The following is an 18045-nucleotide window of genomic DNA, read 5'->3' as shown; positions in this document are numbered from 1 at the left end:
TGAATGAATTAATGAATGAATGAATGAGGTTCATTGACTTGACTTGACTTGAAGGGGTAAGTTCACGTCAATGTTGAAGAAACCCTAAGGGGTAACTTAAATCCTGTTGTTGTGTGTAGAGATATTTTAAATTTTTATTCTTATTGGGCAACTTTTTAAGGTGTTCATCTCAATTGAACAGATGTGTTGTGTAGGAGGGGTGTTTGTGTCTTTGTGTTACAGTAACAGAACGCAAACATATCTTAGTCCTAAGATTCGCTGACATTCACATTCATTCATTCATTCATTCTCATACATAAGCAAATACAATGACAACAATGACAATAAATAAGAATAAACCTATTACATTAGATTTATGTAAACTGTTACCAAAAGCAGAGTTACATAGACATTTGGATGGTAGTATAAGATTGACTACATTGGTAGAGTTGGCAAAGGAGTTGGATGTGAAGTTGCCAACATTTGACAATGATAAGATAGGAGACTACATCCTCAAAGACAAGAACTGTGAAAGTCTGCCACACTTTCTTGAAGCATTCCAATACACAACATCAGTATTACAAACTGCTCGTATGTATCATTCATTCATTCATTCATTCATTCAATCAATCATTCATACTTACAATCAATCAAACAAACTAAAGCTGCAATCTCAAGAGTATTCTATGAGATGTGTGAGGATGCTTGTAATGATGGTGTCACGTATCTTGAGGTGAGATTCGCTCCGGTACTTCATTTGGAGAAGGGACTGAGCCTGGCGGGCGTCATGGAGGCGGTGTGCGATGGTCTGGCACAGGCAGAGATTCGTCTGCGCATAAAGGTTAGGATCATTGTTTGTGGACTCCGTCATCTTGATCCATCGGTCACCAAGGACTTGGCCGAGATTGCCTGGAGATACCGGAGTAAGGGCGTCGTGGCCTTTGACCTGGCCGGCGCTGAGAATGGCTTCAGCTCCACTCTTCACAAGGAGGCCTTTGCATTGATTCGTCAAAAGGGCGTAAACTGCACACTTCACTCGGGTGAGGACTCGTCTTGGCACTCAGTCGCTGACTCTATCCATCATTGTGGCGCACATCGCATTGGACACGGCATCGCCGTTCAAGAGAACCCTTCATTGTTGGAGTACATGGTCAATCGTCGCATTCCAATCGAGTGTTGCATCACTAGCAACCTCCAGATCAAGGGCATCCCCTCACTGGACGCACACCCAATCCGTCGATACTTTGACGCCGGTGCTGTAGTCGCGCTCTGCACTGACAACGTCACAATGAGCAACATCACACTGTCGGGCGAGTACAAGATGGCCATCGACACATTCAACTTTAGCGTCGAGGAGGTCGTGCGTCTGATCGACCATGCCTTCTCTGCCACGTTCATCGAAGCGCCAATGAAGAGGGTGCTGCGCCACGATGCCGTACTCCAGAGCATCCGCCTGTTCAAGGAGCATGGCTACGACGTGTCAGGTGTGCTGGCCAACAAGGACTACTACCTCGAAGCCGGCATCGATGTCACTGGCTCGCCCAAGAACTACCATCCCATCCCCAGTGTCACCCACGAGATGTTGTCCAAGCTGCCCAAGGCTGATCTCCACTGTCGCTTCGAAGGCTCAGTCTCATTGGATCAGATGTGGCAAGAGGTGCAGCTGGCAAAGATTGACATCAACAAGAAGTTCCCATCTATCAAGCAGCCAATCAATGACTTTAACGACTTTAAGAACATCATTCAAAAGCCACATCATGATCCCGAAACCATCGACATTGCCAAGCGTATCATGAACACACTCCTCCAAACATCTGATCAACTCAACCGAGGATTCGACAATATCATCAATGTTGCATTGAATGATAATGTACAATGTAAGTTGTTGTTGTTTTGATTCTTGGTCGACTGACTGATTGACTAACGATACTTTATAGACATTGAGATTGTATTCCGCCCATCATCACATTGTCAGGTGTTGACACAAGAGCAAGCATTGGCTATTATTATTGCCAAGAGGAATCAATGGGAGGCCGAAGGAAACATTAAGATTGGCATTGTAGTATACATATCTGCTGACTTTGATGACCCCATCGACGCACTGGCAATGGCCAAACTAGCCGTGGCCAATAGATCCAATGGAGTCTGTGGATTCGGTATCTTTGGAAATGGTATGTTCCAGCAATCACTCAATCACTCACTCAATCAATCAATGATTGAACCTTACTAACTCATCCACTGCCATCACAATAGACCCTATCCCACCCAATGAACTACATCATTATGCCAAGACAATTGAGTACTTGAGGGCCGAGAGCTTTAACTTGGTGCAGTTCTGTGGAAAGTTTGATATTGAGTCAATTGTATCAACGATACATGTTGGCGGAGCCACTCGTATATCAGGCGCATTCTCCATCTACAAGTATCCGAGGATGATGAATTATTTGTCTGCCTACTCAATACCAATTGAGCTGAGTCAGACTGACAAACTCAAGACATTCACCAAAGACCTGTCATTCACCACGCCGATCAGACATCTGATCGACTCGAATGTACCAGTTGTGATATGTTCATTCCGCAGCAGCCTTTACTCGTCTACTCGAAGTGACATGTTGTGCGAGGTCGTCGTCAACTCACAACTCAATCTCAAACAGGTCATCTCATTACTACGCAATCCATTCACGTACAACTTCCAAACATATGAGAGCAAGCTCAAACTCAAACAACGTTTCAACAAGTTGGCCAGTGATTATCTCCAATCAATCAGTATCAACATGGACAGTCTTCAATAAACTTGATTGACTTGAATGAACTTCAAGAATGAGGCATCATTCCAAAAAAGAAAACCCAAACCAAACTCCCCGATGTCACCCAAGTGTTCCCCTTCTTCGCGGGCTAACTCATTTATTCATTCTCATTCATTCAAATACAACAATAACAAATACATATACATATACATATACATCGTATAATAATGAATATGAGTCATTATAATATGATGCAACAGCAACAGCAACAACAACATAATGCTTGTGACTTCTTTATTATACTTGGTCTGACGACAACTACACAATCATCTTTGTCAACATCGTCGTCAACATCACCGACAATAACAAAGTCAACAGAGTCAACAACAACAACAACAACAATCACATCACCACCAGCAGCAGCATCAACAGCAAAATCACCGCCAACATCAACAACAACAGACACAATTACAACTCCAATAGATTGTTTAGATTGGATAGTATTGGATGTAGCTCAACAGTTTGCAATTGATCAACAGACACTCAAAGTGTCACTAGACTGCACATTGAATGGCGTAGGCATCGACAGCACAACCCAAGAGGCCAGTCAAGATCCTCTATCACATACTCTAGCAGTTGTAAGTACTTGTTCACTCTCACGCATGCTATGTATCAAACAAACTAACAAACATACATAATATAGTTCCACAACTATATATCAAAGACATTCTTGATCAATGAAAAGAGTGTAAGGATCTCATTCATTCGCTCGCACTATCTCAATGTGTTGCTTCAACAGTGCCAACAAAGAAGTATCCAGCTGCAACCTTACTTTATGAACATCATCGACCTGCAAGCAGAGTTGTCCAACTTGACCGACAGCCAGCAATGCACATTAGAGTCTGCAGCCAAATGTATGTTATCTAACTGTCTGACACTGACCGATTGACCGATGACTGACACTCCTTTGCACTTCTAGCGCTCGACATTCAGCAGACACACACTGGTGAGCACAAGGAATTACAGTTGGCAACACAGATCATTACAAAGTTGTTGAAGCAAGGTTTCAACTTTGGTTCAAATGGAGGTGATGCTGTCAATGTTGGAGTCAGTGGCAACAACATCAACAACGGTGACACATATGATGGATCAAACAACATTCCTCAGTATGACCCCGATGACTCGGCACAACCCTATGATCCAACCGATTACAACCAAGAGGGTGGAGACACTGATAATGGTACCGATGCCTCATTTAACAACAACATTGGCAACAATAATGGCAACTACAACATCAACAGCAACAACAACAATGTCAACAACAATGTTAATCATGGTGAAACATTCGTTCTTATTAGAGGCCTGCCTTGGAACTCACATGAAGATGAAGTCCGAGAGTTCTTTGCTCCACTTCGCATTCGCAAGGATGGTGGTGTCACAATCTTGTTAAACTCAAGTGGCAAGTATGTATCGATCATTCGACCGATCAATCAATCATGTACTAACACTCATATACATCTTTAGACAAAATGGAGAAGCATACATTGAGTTTGAGACTGAGGACGATATGAGACAGTCGGTTCAGAAACATAGAAAGATGATGGGACATCGTTATATTGAGGTGATACCAAAGACTAGACAGGTGGTCCAGCAGGCATTGCTCAGAGGCGCCGATCGCATCCAAGGCGATCAGAATCAGCCAAACCAACAGCAGAACCAACGACAACATCAACTCTCAAGCAAGGTGCTCAAGCTTCGCGGGCTCCCCTTCAATGCCACTCAAGACGACATTCGCACATTCCTCCAGGGTTACCCCATCAAGTACAACAACATCCTGATAGACATTGGTAGTGATGGTCGTGTTACTGGCGAAGCCTTTGTCGAGTTCATGTCGTATGAGGCGGCCAACGGTGCCTTCAAGAACCTCCAGAGGAAGCCAATTGGTAGCAGATACATTGAGATCTTCCCTCACGAAAAGCATGTCTACTTCAACCAAAACAGACAGCAACAAGGCAACAGCAATAGCAGCAGTAGCAACAGCAACAATAGACAGCAGCAACAACAGCAACAACAACAACAGCAACAGCAACAGCCACAGTCACAAGGCCAATACCAAGGTCAACAGAATCAACAGTTCCAACCACAACAATCACAACAAGGGATGTATCAACAGAACCAGTTCCAACCTCAACAACAGCACTTCCAGCAGGACAACAATAACTTCAATCCAATGATGGGAATGCCAATGATGAATGACTTCCAGCAACAGCAAATGGGATCAATGATGGGCGGTATGGGTGCTGGGCCAGGCATGGGCGGCGGTGGAATGGGCGGTGGAGTTATGGGCAACGTAGGAGGCATGAACTTTGGCGTCGGCGTCGGTGTCGGCGGTGGAATGAATGATATGGGACAGATGGGCGTTGGCGGTATGTCCCCAGGGATGGGCAGTCCAGCGACCTTTGATCAGATGCTAAACAACAATGGGTTTATCGATTCAATCTTGTCGCCTGGCCTTATCCAACAGCAGCAACAGCAACCTCCAATGGGAATGCCTCCCCAATTCATGCCACAACAGCAGATGAACAACATGCCAATGTTTAATCAATCAATGTCACAGATGTGGCTACCCCAGCAGCAACAGCAGCACATGATGCCTCAACAGCAACATATGCAATCACAACAGCAGTATGGCAACAACAACATGATGAACAACAACAACAACAACAACAGCAACAGAGGCGGCGGTAGTTCAATGACTTCGCCCAACAGACCACATCCCTACAACAACCCGCCCAACAGATACGGCAACAACCAAAACGACAATAGGCCACACGATCGATACAGTCAAGGTGGATCTGGCGGCGGTGGAGCGATGCGTGGCGACAATAGGGGCAGCAGGGATAAAGACAACTTTGGCGGCGGCGGCAGCGGTGGGGGCGGAGGCGGCAAAAGGAGCTTTGGCAGTAGCTTCCCCAGCGACAGGTCCACCACGGTGAAGCTACGCGGCCTTCCATTCTCGGCGACCGAGGATGAGATTGCTGAGTTCTTTGGGGGACTGGATGTGACCAACGTCAAGATTGTGTACCATAAGGGAAGGCCGTCCGGCATGGGTTATGTCTCCTTTGGCTCACCCAACGACTTCCAGCGCGCACTTCAGCGAAACAAGGACACGATGGGCTCAAGGTATATCGAAGTGTTCGCAGCAGGTGCCAATGAGCAGATATACGATTAAGTTTGGATAGGATAGGATATATAGGATGGATAGATTGGCACGTGCTTTGGTGGACAGCTTGGGTTGGTTCATCACTCAATCAATCAATCAATTACACATTTTGGACACTCACACAAAGTTGGTTGGGCCAAGGTCTCAGGGTTGGGCAGGACGTGGGAAGGGAGGAAGGAATGTAAATGAATACAATAAACCAATGGGTGCATCACAAACTATTAACATTCTTTAATTTCCAGCCACTTTGTATGTCTGCGATTAAGTGAGAGGGCAAGGGTTGAGACAGATGTGGTTGACCACAGACATGTGACCAGATCTACATTAATGATTGAGTGTCCTCCTGTCATCCAAGACAAGTTTGTCTATTATGACAAACTAACAACTTAAATGGTCCACGGTTCAAGTTCATTCATTGATTCAAATACAAGATAGAGTTAATAAGATAGAGATAATATTATATTCACTTACAAGGGCGACAAAAGAATGTTGTTGATTCAAACAGAAACAAATCGATTTGTTGTAGAATGACGACACTACTCCTTGGCAAGTGGTATCATCCCGATAATAGGGTATCGCTTACACTAATGAGACAGGACAGGAAGGTAGGACCTTACACTACATAATTAGAACGTGCTGATTAATTGATGATGACAATCAATCTCACCCACCCCCCTAAGACACAAAGAATCTCACGTTATTAACAAAACAGTACCTGATTTAGGTGGTGTTTTCAAAGTTTTGATCACTACCACCACAACACAGGACCATCTTGAATACTTGAGTGTGAGTGATTGATTGTTTCCACAACGAATCTGAATCCATACACAATCTTTCATTCAAGTTTCGTCTCAAAGGCGATCACAACTTATAAATATACTTTCTTCATTTATCATTCATTCTTTAATTGATTGATTGAATGATTAAGACAAGTCCAAGAGATACTAGATCAGGCCTACAACAATCATAACAGGATAGAATAGATTAGAGTACTATAAACTATGGTATGATTGATGACTCAATTTTTTTTAGTTGGATCACGTGACAATGTTTGATCACGTGATCGCTGTCACGTGACTGGATTCAATCACGTGATCTGGAACTTTGATAAACTAACTAAATTGTCTTTCCATCATCCGTAATGAATTCATTATAGTTAATATATAGAATAGCGGGCTCATTTGCCCTTTTATCATTCTTGGGAGCATTGTTTGTGATTATCACTTTTGGTCTGTTCAAGGACTTGCAAAAGTACCCGACCAAACTGGTGTTCCTGTCGTCTCTTTGCGATCTGATATTCAGCTTCAAGTACATGGTCACATCAGTCATTCCCAACTCACAGTACATTCAAAACACAGAGATTGGCTGCTATGTCCAGGCAGGCTTCCAGCAATTCTTTGGCCTGGCCGCCATCTCCTGGTCGGGCATGATCTCATTCAACTTGATCCTGACAACGGCCAACCCATTCAAGGGCAACCTCAACCCATCTGCCATGGCACGACTGTACCATCTCTGGGTCTGGGGTCTGAGCGCCACGACCACAGTGTTCCTCGGCGTCAACTACCGAATGATCGGACCGTCTGGCGACGGAACATGCTGGGTGGCCGACCAACAATCACCCATGCGTCTCACCTTTTACATCCCATTGCTGTTGTACTTCTGCCTGTCACTTGGCTCACTCATTGCCGTCATCTATTACTCGGCATATGATGACGCGGGGGCCAAGGAGGGTGGCGCAACAGCACGCGCCTCGCGCAATGGCATGCGACTTCGCATGTGTATCTTCACAGCGGTCTTTATACTTTGTTGGCTGGGCGATGTCGTGCATCGCACGGCACAATGGCTGGGCCTCAGCAACAACGACATCAACAACCCATCTTTGTTGATGTATTTTGATGTGGCTGGCGTGTCCATCCAGGGCTTCATGAACTCGCTCGTATGGCTCACCAATCCACGTTTCGTCAACATGCTTCGACCATACCTGGGGCGCTTCATCCCATGCATTGGCATCAAGGCCGACGAGAACACACCATTGCTCGACACGCTTGGCGATGTAGACCAGGACCCCAACAGACTGGCCACAATCATTCGTGTCAACACACTCAAGTGTGTGCTGCGAGGTATCTCAGTGTCCGTACAGGACAACATACAAGAGGAGGAATTGATTGATGAGTCAATGATTGGCGAGCGAGATTACAACGAGCATGACCTCTTCCGAGATGAACTACATCTTCAAAACAACACATCATACCGTCATCACACATTCACCGACTACGCGCCAAGAATATTCTCGGCAATTCGTACTCTACATGGCATCAAGCCTGATATATATTTGGTAAGTTTGACCTTGACATCCTTCAAACTGGAACTATTCCATTATCTGATCAGTTGATACTAGCATGGATCAATCCACTCACACTCACTCAATCACTCACATTCAATAATTCATCCCATTACGAACTGGAAACTATTCCAATCACTCACTTCATCATTCTATCAATCGAACAAACATATAGCAATCATTCAATCACGAGACAATAGCCAAGATATCGAATCAGGAATTCTCAGAGGGCAAGAGTGGAAGCTATATGTGTTTCACTCATGACAATAAGTACCTGATCAAGACAATCACAAAGGAGGAGTCACAGTTGCTAAAGAGCAACATTGTAAAGTTCTACCAACACTATGACACATACAGGAGTTCATTGTTGCTGATGTTCTACGGCTGCCACAAAGTGGTGATGCCTCACGGACCCAGCCAATACTTTGTAGTCGTGTCCAATGTGTTCAGCACATGTACACAGCGCATTCAGAATCGATTCGATATCAAAGGATCGAGTATCAATCGTGGAGGCAACAAGCGATACGACCCATCCAAGCTTGGTCTGGACCTCGACTTCCTGAACACTCGTCGTCAACTACCTGCGCCAATCAATCTGAGGCAGGACATCCTGGATCAGCTGGAACAAGACTCCAAATTCCTCGAATCCCTCAACATCATGGACTACAGTCTGCTCATTGGCATTCATCAAAATGGTGGTGGTCGCGCGACCACTACTGACTCTGATCAAGTTGTGGAAATCAATGACAGTTTGGGTCGATTCACATCACGATCAAACATTGATGCTGCTGCTGGTGATGATCAATCAGAACTTCAAGAAGTATATTACATTGGAATAATCGATACATTACAAATGTATAACTTTAGCAAGAAACAAGAGAGGTTCCTCAAGGTATACCTGACTCGGAAGAATGCCACTGAGATCTCTGCCGCTCCACCATCATTCTATCAAGAGCGATTCATGAAGCGAATGCGACAGATCATTCATACCCCATCCGACACCAACTCTATCACCTACTCCAACTCCAATTCCAACGCCAATGCAAATGATCCAAAAGATGAAGATTATGATGATGTTATAATACATGTGGCGCCAGCCGAATAGACCTTGGTTGGTGGACCCAACTCAATCAATCAAACATACTTTGATTATTTATTACAGATGTGATGGTGGATCAGGTAATCGCCTGCTTGGTGTGCGCACTGGATATTGATGATGTTGTTGTTGTTGTTGTTGTCTCTGCATGTCATTGTCCACGTTGAACTTAATGAATGGAGTACGTGGTGGAGATGATAACTCGGGTGAGGCCAACTCTGGCGAATAGATCGATGTCCCCAGTGTGAAGTGTTGAGGTGTCTTCATCGTCTTCTTGACCGGACAAGGTGTATTCGTACTATTTACATTGTTCTCTTTATCGCCATTAATGCTTGATGTGTAGTTGTAATCCATGGTATTGGGCTTGGACTTGGGCTTTGTCGCTGATGATGGATAATTGTATGTTGATGTTGGCTTTGATGTGGATGTTGAGAAGATTGATCGATATATTTGTACATTCTTTTGATGATCAGATGCACTGTACATTGGAGTGCGAGGCGGTGATGGGCATTGAACACCAAACGCACGAGGTTGGTCATTGTTGATGTTGTTTGATAATGATGGTAGTTGTTCAGATGGTGAGAGTAAGATATAATTGTCCAATCTATCCTGTTCATCCATTTGAATGCGAAGATCAATGTCTAACTCTGCATGATAGTTGAGTGGTGAGCTTAACTTTGGTGATGGTGGCAATGGTGTCCTTGTCCTATTCCTCTCTGCCATGCTAATGTCATAATAGCTGCGGTACATTGGTGTCTTTGGTGGGGACATTGAGACATGTTGTTGGTCAGTCTTGATATTGTTGTTTGAATAGTCTTTCATTATTATTATTGTTTGTAAGTATGTATATAAATAGATATGTATATCTGTTTAGAATATATATATTAACAATGTTTGGAACATCACGATTGATTGTCTGGGAATCAAACAGTTTGATCAAAAATTGGCGCCATTTTTCGAACTTCTAAAATAATGGATGTGTGGGAAACACTCTGGCCGCATAAAATATTTGTGCGGCCAAACGACTGGCCGCATTAAAAGGTTCATACAAAAGGAAAGGAAGGAGTAATGATAAATAAGTAATCCTAAACCTATTATTATTATTTGGTGGATGATGGTGGCAATGATGCTGATGATAGGAACTTCTCAATGATGGTGTTGGAAGCCAATCCAGGTGAAATATTTCCATCTCTGACTTGTGATTCAATGAATGGAATGATTTGTGACACTTGTTTGTTGGTGTGTAATCTATTCATCATCTCCTCTTCGATATATCTCCACATCCATGTTTGCTTCTGATCGGCACGACGATACCTCAGCTCGCCAGACTTGGTCATGACATCCTTGAAATCGCAGATCGTCTGCCAGACCGTGTCGATGTTGGTGCCAGTGAGCGACGAGCACGACAGCACCTTTGGTCGCCAGAACTCTGACTTGGGTCGCTGCATCTTAAAGGCACTCATGTACTCGGCCACGGTGAATCGCGCGCGAGGCAGCAGCTCGCCATCGGCCTTGTTGACCACCACAATGTCGGACAGCTCGACGATGCCCTTCTTGAGACCTTGCAGCTCATCGCCATTGGCGGGTGGCACCAGCAGCATGAACACATCGACCATCTCGTCGACGGCCACTTCAGACTGGCCGACGCCCACCGTCTCCACTATGATGATCTCGTATCCGGCCGCCTCACACAATACAATCGTGTCGGACGTGGATTTGGTGATGCCTCCCAGTGTTCCACGAGAGGACGATGGGCGCACATATGCCAGGGGGTCCTTCGACAGCTCCACCATACGTGTCTTATCGCCTAATACACTGCCACCCGTTCGTATCGATGATGGATCAATCGCCAACACGGCCACCTTTGTCTTTAGTGTCGATGTCAAGAATGTTCCAAATGCCTCAATGAATGTACTCTGTTGTTGGTGATGGATGTAATGTTTGTCAGTCAATGAATGAATTCAGATTGGATGCCTGAATGACTGACCTTGCCTGCACCTGGTGGCCCTGATATGCCGATTCTGAATGACTTTGGTTTACCAGCGTTCTTGACTTCATGATCCTTTGATTGTTGTAATAGGATTGATACTATCAATCTTGCTTGTTGTTGATGGTCCTCTCTTGAAGACTCAACCAAAGTGATCAATCTTGATAAGTTTACTCTATCCTCACTTGTGATGCCATCAATCAACGCCTTATTCCTATCCAATAATCTCTCGTATAATGATGACTTTGTCAACACTGGTGGTGTCGTATTCGTATTCGAGGTAGTTGTTGTATAACTTGCAACATGTTGATGAGTTGTCGTGATCTTTGCGCTGCTGATGTTGGTCCATCTTAAACTTGAGTATAAAGCATTAGATCTCAGCACAGTTGATCTCAACACTGATGATGATGAACGAATGAATACATTCAACATGTTGATAATGTTACATGTGAGTAAGAGATAGAGATAACAAGATATTTGATTGAACGAATGAATCTGAACTTGAACTTGAAATTGAAAAGAAGTAAGAATCCAAGTTCCAGCAAAAAGTGAAGGCCCCTTTGCTTTTATTCACCATTCAATCAAACAACAAGATAGAGATAATAACAAAGACATGGATATGTTACAACAACAACCAAGTGAAGATACTTCAACTATTAATATATGCTCAGCACATAATAAGAGATTGGATATGTTATGTATACATTGTAATGAGATAATATGTTATCACTGTTTAGTGTTGAAACATAATGGTCATCATGTTGACAATGTTGATATAATAAGATCATTAATAGATGATAATAAGTATGATCGATTCACTACTAGGTTGAATTTATTATGGACACAATTGAAATATATGTCCACTTCATATCAAGAGATGAATGAATCATCATGTGCTGTAACCGATCGATTCAGACAACTTCACGAGTTTCTCATTGTGGAGGAGCATCGAATCAAGTCGCCAATCATCGACCAGATGCGACACACTGCCAATGCCATCAGTTCAATCATTGAGGAGGTCACCAGCATCACAACAGTGGTGAAGCCCTATCAATCTGTCGTCATCCATGAGAACAATGATGAGATTGATCAGTTGATCTCATCAATCAATCAATCGACATCGCTCGATCAATTCATCAATCATTCAGCCAATAATCATACCAATCATCACCAATCGATCAAACATTCGAATGACAATGAACTGTTGATGGCCATCCAGCAATGTGTGCGTTTAGCACAAGTGTCACAAGATTCATCATACAAGGCAATGGAACCATCACGGCAGGTAACAATCGATGACGACATGTTTGATGTGATCAAGAGAGACATCAAGCTATTCTTCAGACTTCTGCGACAACACGAGTTCAACAATCACTACTTCTCGCTCACAGGCGACTCATGCACTTTGTTCAATCCAAACACATCCGCACCATACTATATCACTGGCTACAAGCCAAGGACCACCATAGCCTACTCCACGGTGTACGCCAAGGGCAACGTCTATGTGTTTGGTGGTCATGAGTGTCAATTCACATACGCCCGGCTCAATCTTCCCGAGCTGCGATGGTACAACGACATCCCAATCAAGGGAGTTGAGGGCGGCGAATCATTTACCGCTTGCTACGATGGAGATCGCTCCATATACTTAATCGGTGGTGTGATCAATGACCATGTCACAGACCGAATTGATCGCTTCGATATTACAACCGAGACATTCAATCATGTTGGATCACTCCCAATATCAGTGATGTCATGCGGTACCTTCTTCCACGATGGAAAGCTATATATCATTGGTGGCAGCATTCACAATGAGGTACTAGTCTACGATGTCAACTCATTGCAATGTGTCTCTCGTTCAGTTATACAGGAGCTTGGCTACTATCTGTCTTGTTGTTTCGATGGCAAGGACAGTATCTACATTCTCTCCTCAAATGGATTCATTAGAGTGTCGTTGGACACCAAGCAAGTCGTACATCTGTGCAATAATGACAAATATGACTATCACAAGTTGTTCATGGGTGACGATGGTGCCATCAGGATGATCAATGGCAAGGGATACAACATGGAGTACAACATCGAGACCGACCAATGGACGCCATTGAGTGACAACTACCGCTCAGACAGACCTGGGACAGCTGGAGTATGTCTGATTCGCAACTGACCTTCTCGTCCCTCCCTTCATGCGCCATACAGATTGATAAATCTGGTCGCTCACTCAAATATTATTTAGTAAGTAACCTCTGGTTCACCCTAACTCTTTCATATTCTCTTACTCACTCACTCAATCAATCAATCAATCATATAGATAGATAATGGAAGTTGATACTTATACATGCCAAACACATAACAAGAGTCTGAATATATTGTGTATTCAATGCAACACGATCATATGCTTCACATGTTTGACCCAGTTGCACAATGGTCATCCCTTTGAGACAGCAGAGAGTGCCAGGTCATTGATCGCACAAAATAAGTACGATCGATTCAAGCCAAGGGTAGACAATCTTTGGAATCAAATCAAGTACTTGTCCAAATCATATCAGTCAATGAAACAGTCGAGTCATTCGCTTACTGAGACGTTCAGAAAACTCCATGAACTGCTCATCACTGAAGAGCATCGACTCAACTCGCCCATCATTGAACGAATTGGTCACACTCGTGATGTACTCCACCTTGCCATTGAGGAAGCATCCTGCATCCAAGCATTGACCATGCCCAACCATACTGTCTTGTCCTTGAGCACGAAGGCCAAATTCAGTGATCACACTCAACTTGAACAAGAGATGGACCAGCTGATCACAACAATAGACTCATCAACATCAACATTGGGCCAAGTGATCACACAATCAAACTCAAACTCAATCTCAATCTCAAACTCAAACCATAAATGGGAGGACTACATATATAACCTCAACACAAATACAGACAATGATTTCTTGCTCTCTCTCCAGCGGTGTGTTAAACTCGCCAATTTGTCGGAAGCTATACCTCTGGAGAGCACTCGCCATGTTCATGCCCAGAAGAAGTATTCCGATGGTTTAACTACATCCATCATGGAATGGACTAAAAATATCTACACGCACGATCACTATAATAACTACTTCTCACTCTCAGCACACAGTTGCTCAATATTCAATCCAGGCAAGTCCACACCAACCGTGGTCAAGGCGTTCAGAGGACGTAATGATATATCGTACTCAGTCGTCTATGCTCTTGGAAACATCTATGTGTTTGGTGGCAAGAGGAACCAAAACACTTATGCTCGACTCAATCTGTCCAATATGATATGGCAAAATGACATCGCATTGAATATCAACGGTGGTCATTGTTTGTCGGTATGTTTTGATGGAAAAAAGCACATATATATTGTCGGTGGATTATTGGATGGCAAGCCAACCATCACTGTCCATCGATTGAATATTCGCAAAGGGTGCTTTCAATATTGTGGAGAACTCACATCACAAGTATACTCTGCCAATGTATTCTATTCTCAAGTGAATCGGAGCTTATACATTATTACCCTTCCAAAAGATATTCCTGAAAGTGGTACAGTCGACGGTTTGGACATTCTCGGTTCAATCTTGGTGTTCAATGTGGACACCAAATTTTGCTCTACTCTAGTCTCTCAACTGCCAATTGGGACCATGGTGTCGTGCTGTTTTGACAACAAGAACATATATGTACATTCGAACAAAGGATTCCTCAAAGTATCAATATCAACTAAACAAGTAGATATACTCCCACCAACAATTAATGCATCTTTCAACAAACTGTTCTATGATAATGGTAGAATTCTATTACTTCTTGGCCTTGGTAAAAACTTGGAGTACATTGATGAGACAAATATATGGATACCTCTCAGTGACAATTACAGATTAGAAGAGAAATGTCCATCTGGCATGTGTTTTATTAGAGATTTATTTTATTGTTAACAATATTATAAATAATAAAAAATATATTTCTTTTTTACAAATATTAAGATAGATAACTCTACCATATATCGTCATATGTGCCAACTTGCCTCTACTCCAACAAATCTGGATTGGATAATAACTCTAATAAGTATGAATGAATCTCTACTCAATAAAATAGACTCACTCACTCAAACTATCAACCAAAAAATTAATTTTAGAGATAGATAATGGAAGTTGATACAATTAATAATTGCCCAACACACAAAGAGAGTCTAAATATATTGTGTATCCAGTGCAACATGATCATATGCTTCACGTGCTTGGCCCATATGCACAATGGTCATCCCTTTGATACAGCAAAGTGTGCCAGGTCATCAATGGGCAGCCCAGAATAAGTATGATCGATTCAAGCCAAAAGTGGACAAACTTTGGAACAGTATCAAGTACTTGGCCAGATCATACAAGGTGACAACCGAGTCGTGTAGCAACATTATTGAAATGTTCCGACAACTACATGAACTGCTAATCGCTGAGGAGCAGAGACTCACCTCCCCCATTTTAAAACGAAAGTCGAATATGGTTGGCGCCATCTACTATGCCATTGAGGAAGCAAATTCTATCAAAGCATTGACCAGTCCCAATCTTCCTGTCCAAGCTTTGCACACGAGGGCTCAAAACAGAGACTGTCATCAGCGTGAACAGGAAATGGATGAACTAATCTCAGCAATAGACTCGTCAACGTCAATGGACCAAGTGATCACATATGTAAACTCAATCTCAAACTCAAACAGGGCTTGGGACACATACACATATAACTTGAGTAGGATTACTGATCATGATTTCTTGTTCTCACTCCAACATTGTCTATAGTTGGGCAAGTTGTCAGAGGCCCTTCCTCAAGAGGGACCTCGCCATGTTTGGGTGGAACAAAAGAGAGTAGACATAAAGACAGCAATCAAGGAGATGATCAATGAAATTGAAGCTCACGACTACTATAATCAATACTTCTCAGTTGCACTATATTCAATCCAGGAAGTGCCACTTGCACCTTTATCAAAGGGTTCAAAGGTCGATCTGAGATAGGATACGCCGTTGTCTATGCCTGTGGAAGCATCTATGTGTTTGGAGGCAAGGAGCATCCCAACACTTATGCTCGGTTCCAACTGTCCACTATGGAATGGCAAAACGACATAATTATTCATTTTAATTGCCGTTGTGTATCCACTTGCTTTGATGGACAGAAGTACATATATATAGTTGGAGGAATATCTGAAAGCTTGCCATACAAAACTTTCGTCGCTTTAACATTGAAGAGAGGAGTATTGGGTATTTTGGTGATCTGTCATCACCAATTGCCTCCTCCAATGTATTCTATTCCCCATTGGATCATAACTTGTATATAATTTCCTCAACAAAAGATGGAAACGATGGTGTCAATGACGAAAATCTTGGTACAATTATTGTATTTAATGTGGACTCTTGTAAATGCTCTACTCTGGTCTCTCAACTGGCGATTGGTAAAATGTTATCTTGCTGCTTTGACAAAAAGGACATAATCTATGTTCACTCGACGAAAGGATTCTTCAAAGTATCAATATCAAACAAAAAAGTTGATGTACTCACTTCAACAATCAACGCATCTTTTAACAAGTTGTTTTATGATGGTGGAAAGATTCGATTACTTCTTGGCCTTGGTAAAAACTTGGAGTACTCTGAAGAGACCAATCAATGGATACCAATCAGTGACAATTACCGAGAAATGTCCTGCTGGAATGTGTTTGATTAGAGATAGATACAAGGATTAAATTATTTTCTTTTTATTTTTAAGAGACTCTTTTCCTCAGCCATTAGTCTTAAAAAGATTAAAAAAAATTGTTGACAATTATTACGCATAAACTATTTGAAAAAAGAAAAAAAAAAGGAACTTGCGTAATTTTCGTTAGAAAACAGTTGAAAAAACAGTTTTTCATCTTGTGGTCAGGATGGTGTAGTTGGTTATCACAAAACCTTAACACGGTTTGGGTCATGGGTTCGATTCCCATTCTTGATAAATCCTTTTTTGAACTTGGAATTTTTTTTATTTGTTTGAAAACTCGACTAACTTATATATATTATGGCCCAGATGGACTCACTGGTCAGTTCTACGGCCTGTGTCACCGCCCCTCGACACATTAGTCGACGGCAAGAAAGTCTCGACCGTCCGCAAGAAGGTCAAGCTTCTCCAGTTTGCCGACGACACTGCAGCGCTCACCAGGTCACTCGAGGAACTCTTGAGAGTGATTGAATGGTTCAAGGTCTTCTGCAAAGCCACCTCGTCAGCCATCAATGTCGACAAGTCTGTCCACATTGTCCTGGGCGATGCACCAACGTCTGAACTCCCCTACCCAGTGGCCACCGAACCTGAAAGGTACTTGGGCGTCAACTTCACCAAGCAGGGCATCTACTCCAAGTTCAAGACTCTCATCAGCTCCCTCCGCGGCAGACTCTCGCTCTTCAAGTCTGAAAGCACCACACTGCGGTCTAAGGTTGCAGCTATCAAGTCTTACGCCCTCCCCCCTCTGATGTACCACTTCTATCTGGACTCACCGACCAAGTGGCAGATCAAGAAGATCGATAACCTCACCAAATGGTTCATCTCAGCCCCCAAGGCCACCGCCTACGGCTCCAGCTTCATCAACACGATGGCACTGGACCGCGCCAGCTTCCATTGGGATGAAGGTGGCCTCAACCTCTGGGACATGGGGCTCAGATCAATTGC

General features: G+C 43.2%; 6 protein-coding genes across 6 annotated transcripts; 4 read left to right on the top strand and 2 right to left on the bottom strand.

The window, feature by feature from the left end:
- Window positions 1-317: 317 nt before the first annotated feature.
- On the top strand, window positions 318-2771 carry SAMD00019534_116240 (hypothetical protein; the record flags this gene model as incomplete). The annotated part of the gene is made up of 4 exons (XM_012893033.1): window positions 318-570; window positions 645-1856; window positions 1917-2150; window positions 2233-2771. The coding sequence occupies 4 exons, from the start codon at window positions 318-320 to the stop codon at window positions 2769-2771; spliced, it is 2238 nt and encodes a 745-aa protein (XP_012748487.1).
- A 206-nt stretch (window positions 2772-2977) lies between these two features.
- On the top strand, window positions 2978-5958 carry SAMD00019534_116230 (hypothetical protein; the record flags this gene model as incomplete). Its single annotated transcript, XM_012893032.1, has 4 exons — window positions 2978-3364; window positions 3430-3640; window positions 3706-4189; window positions 4251-5958. The coding sequence occupies 4 exons, from the start codon at window positions 2978-2980 to the stop codon at window positions 5956-5958; spliced, it is 2790 nt and encodes a 929-aa protein (XP_012748486.1).
- A 1147-nt stretch (window positions 5959-7105) lies between these two features.
- SAMD00019534_116220 (hypothetical protein) lies at window positions 7106-9389 on the top strand (the record flags this gene model as incomplete). Its single annotated transcript, XM_012893031.1, has 2 exons — window positions 7106-8098; window positions 8493-9389. Coding segments are annotated over 2 exons (1890 nt in total), but the record flags the coding sequence as incomplete, so codon positions are not given.
- A 57-nt stretch (window positions 9390-9446) lies between these two features.
- SAMD00019534_116210 (hypothetical protein) lies at window positions 9447-10208 on the bottom strand (the record flags this gene model as incomplete). The annotated part of the gene is made up of 1 exon (XM_012893030.1): window positions 9447-10208. The coding sequence occupies one exon, from the start codon at window positions 10206-10208 to the stop codon at window positions 9447-9449; it is 762 nt and encodes a 253-aa protein (XP_012748484.1).
- Window positions 10209-10486: 278 nt separating this feature from the next.
- Window positions 10487-11805, bottom strand: SAMD00019534_116200 (hypothetical protein; the record flags this gene model as incomplete). Its single annotated transcript, XM_012893029.1, has 2 exons — window positions 10487-11302; window positions 11374-11805. The coding sequence occupies 2 exons, from the start codon at window positions 11803-11805 to the stop codon at window positions 10487-10489; spliced, it is 1248 nt and encodes a 415-aa protein (XP_012748483.1).
- A 424-nt stretch (window positions 11806-12229) lies between these two features.
- SAMD00019534_116190 (hypothetical protein) lies at window positions 12230-13696 on the top strand (the record flags this gene model as incomplete). The annotated part of the gene is made up of 2 exons (XM_012893028.1): window positions 12230-13513; window positions 13679-13696. The coding sequence occupies 2 exons, from the start codon at window positions 12230-12232 to the stop codon at window positions 13694-13696; spliced, it is 1302 nt and encodes a 433-aa protein (XP_012748482.1).
- Window positions 13697-18045: the final 4349 nt, after the last annotated feature.

Source organism: Acytostelium subglobosum (genome assembly GCF_000787575.1).
Source record: "Acytostelium subglobosum LB1 DNA, scaffold: scaffold34, whole genome shotgun sequence".
Taxonomy (NCBI): domain Eukaryota; phylum Evosea; class Eumycetozoa; order Acytosteliales; family Acytosteliaceae; genus Acytostelium; species Acytostelium subglobosum.
Note: the sequence above shows the minus strand (reverse complement) of the source record. Positions and strands in the feature narration are given on the sequence as shown.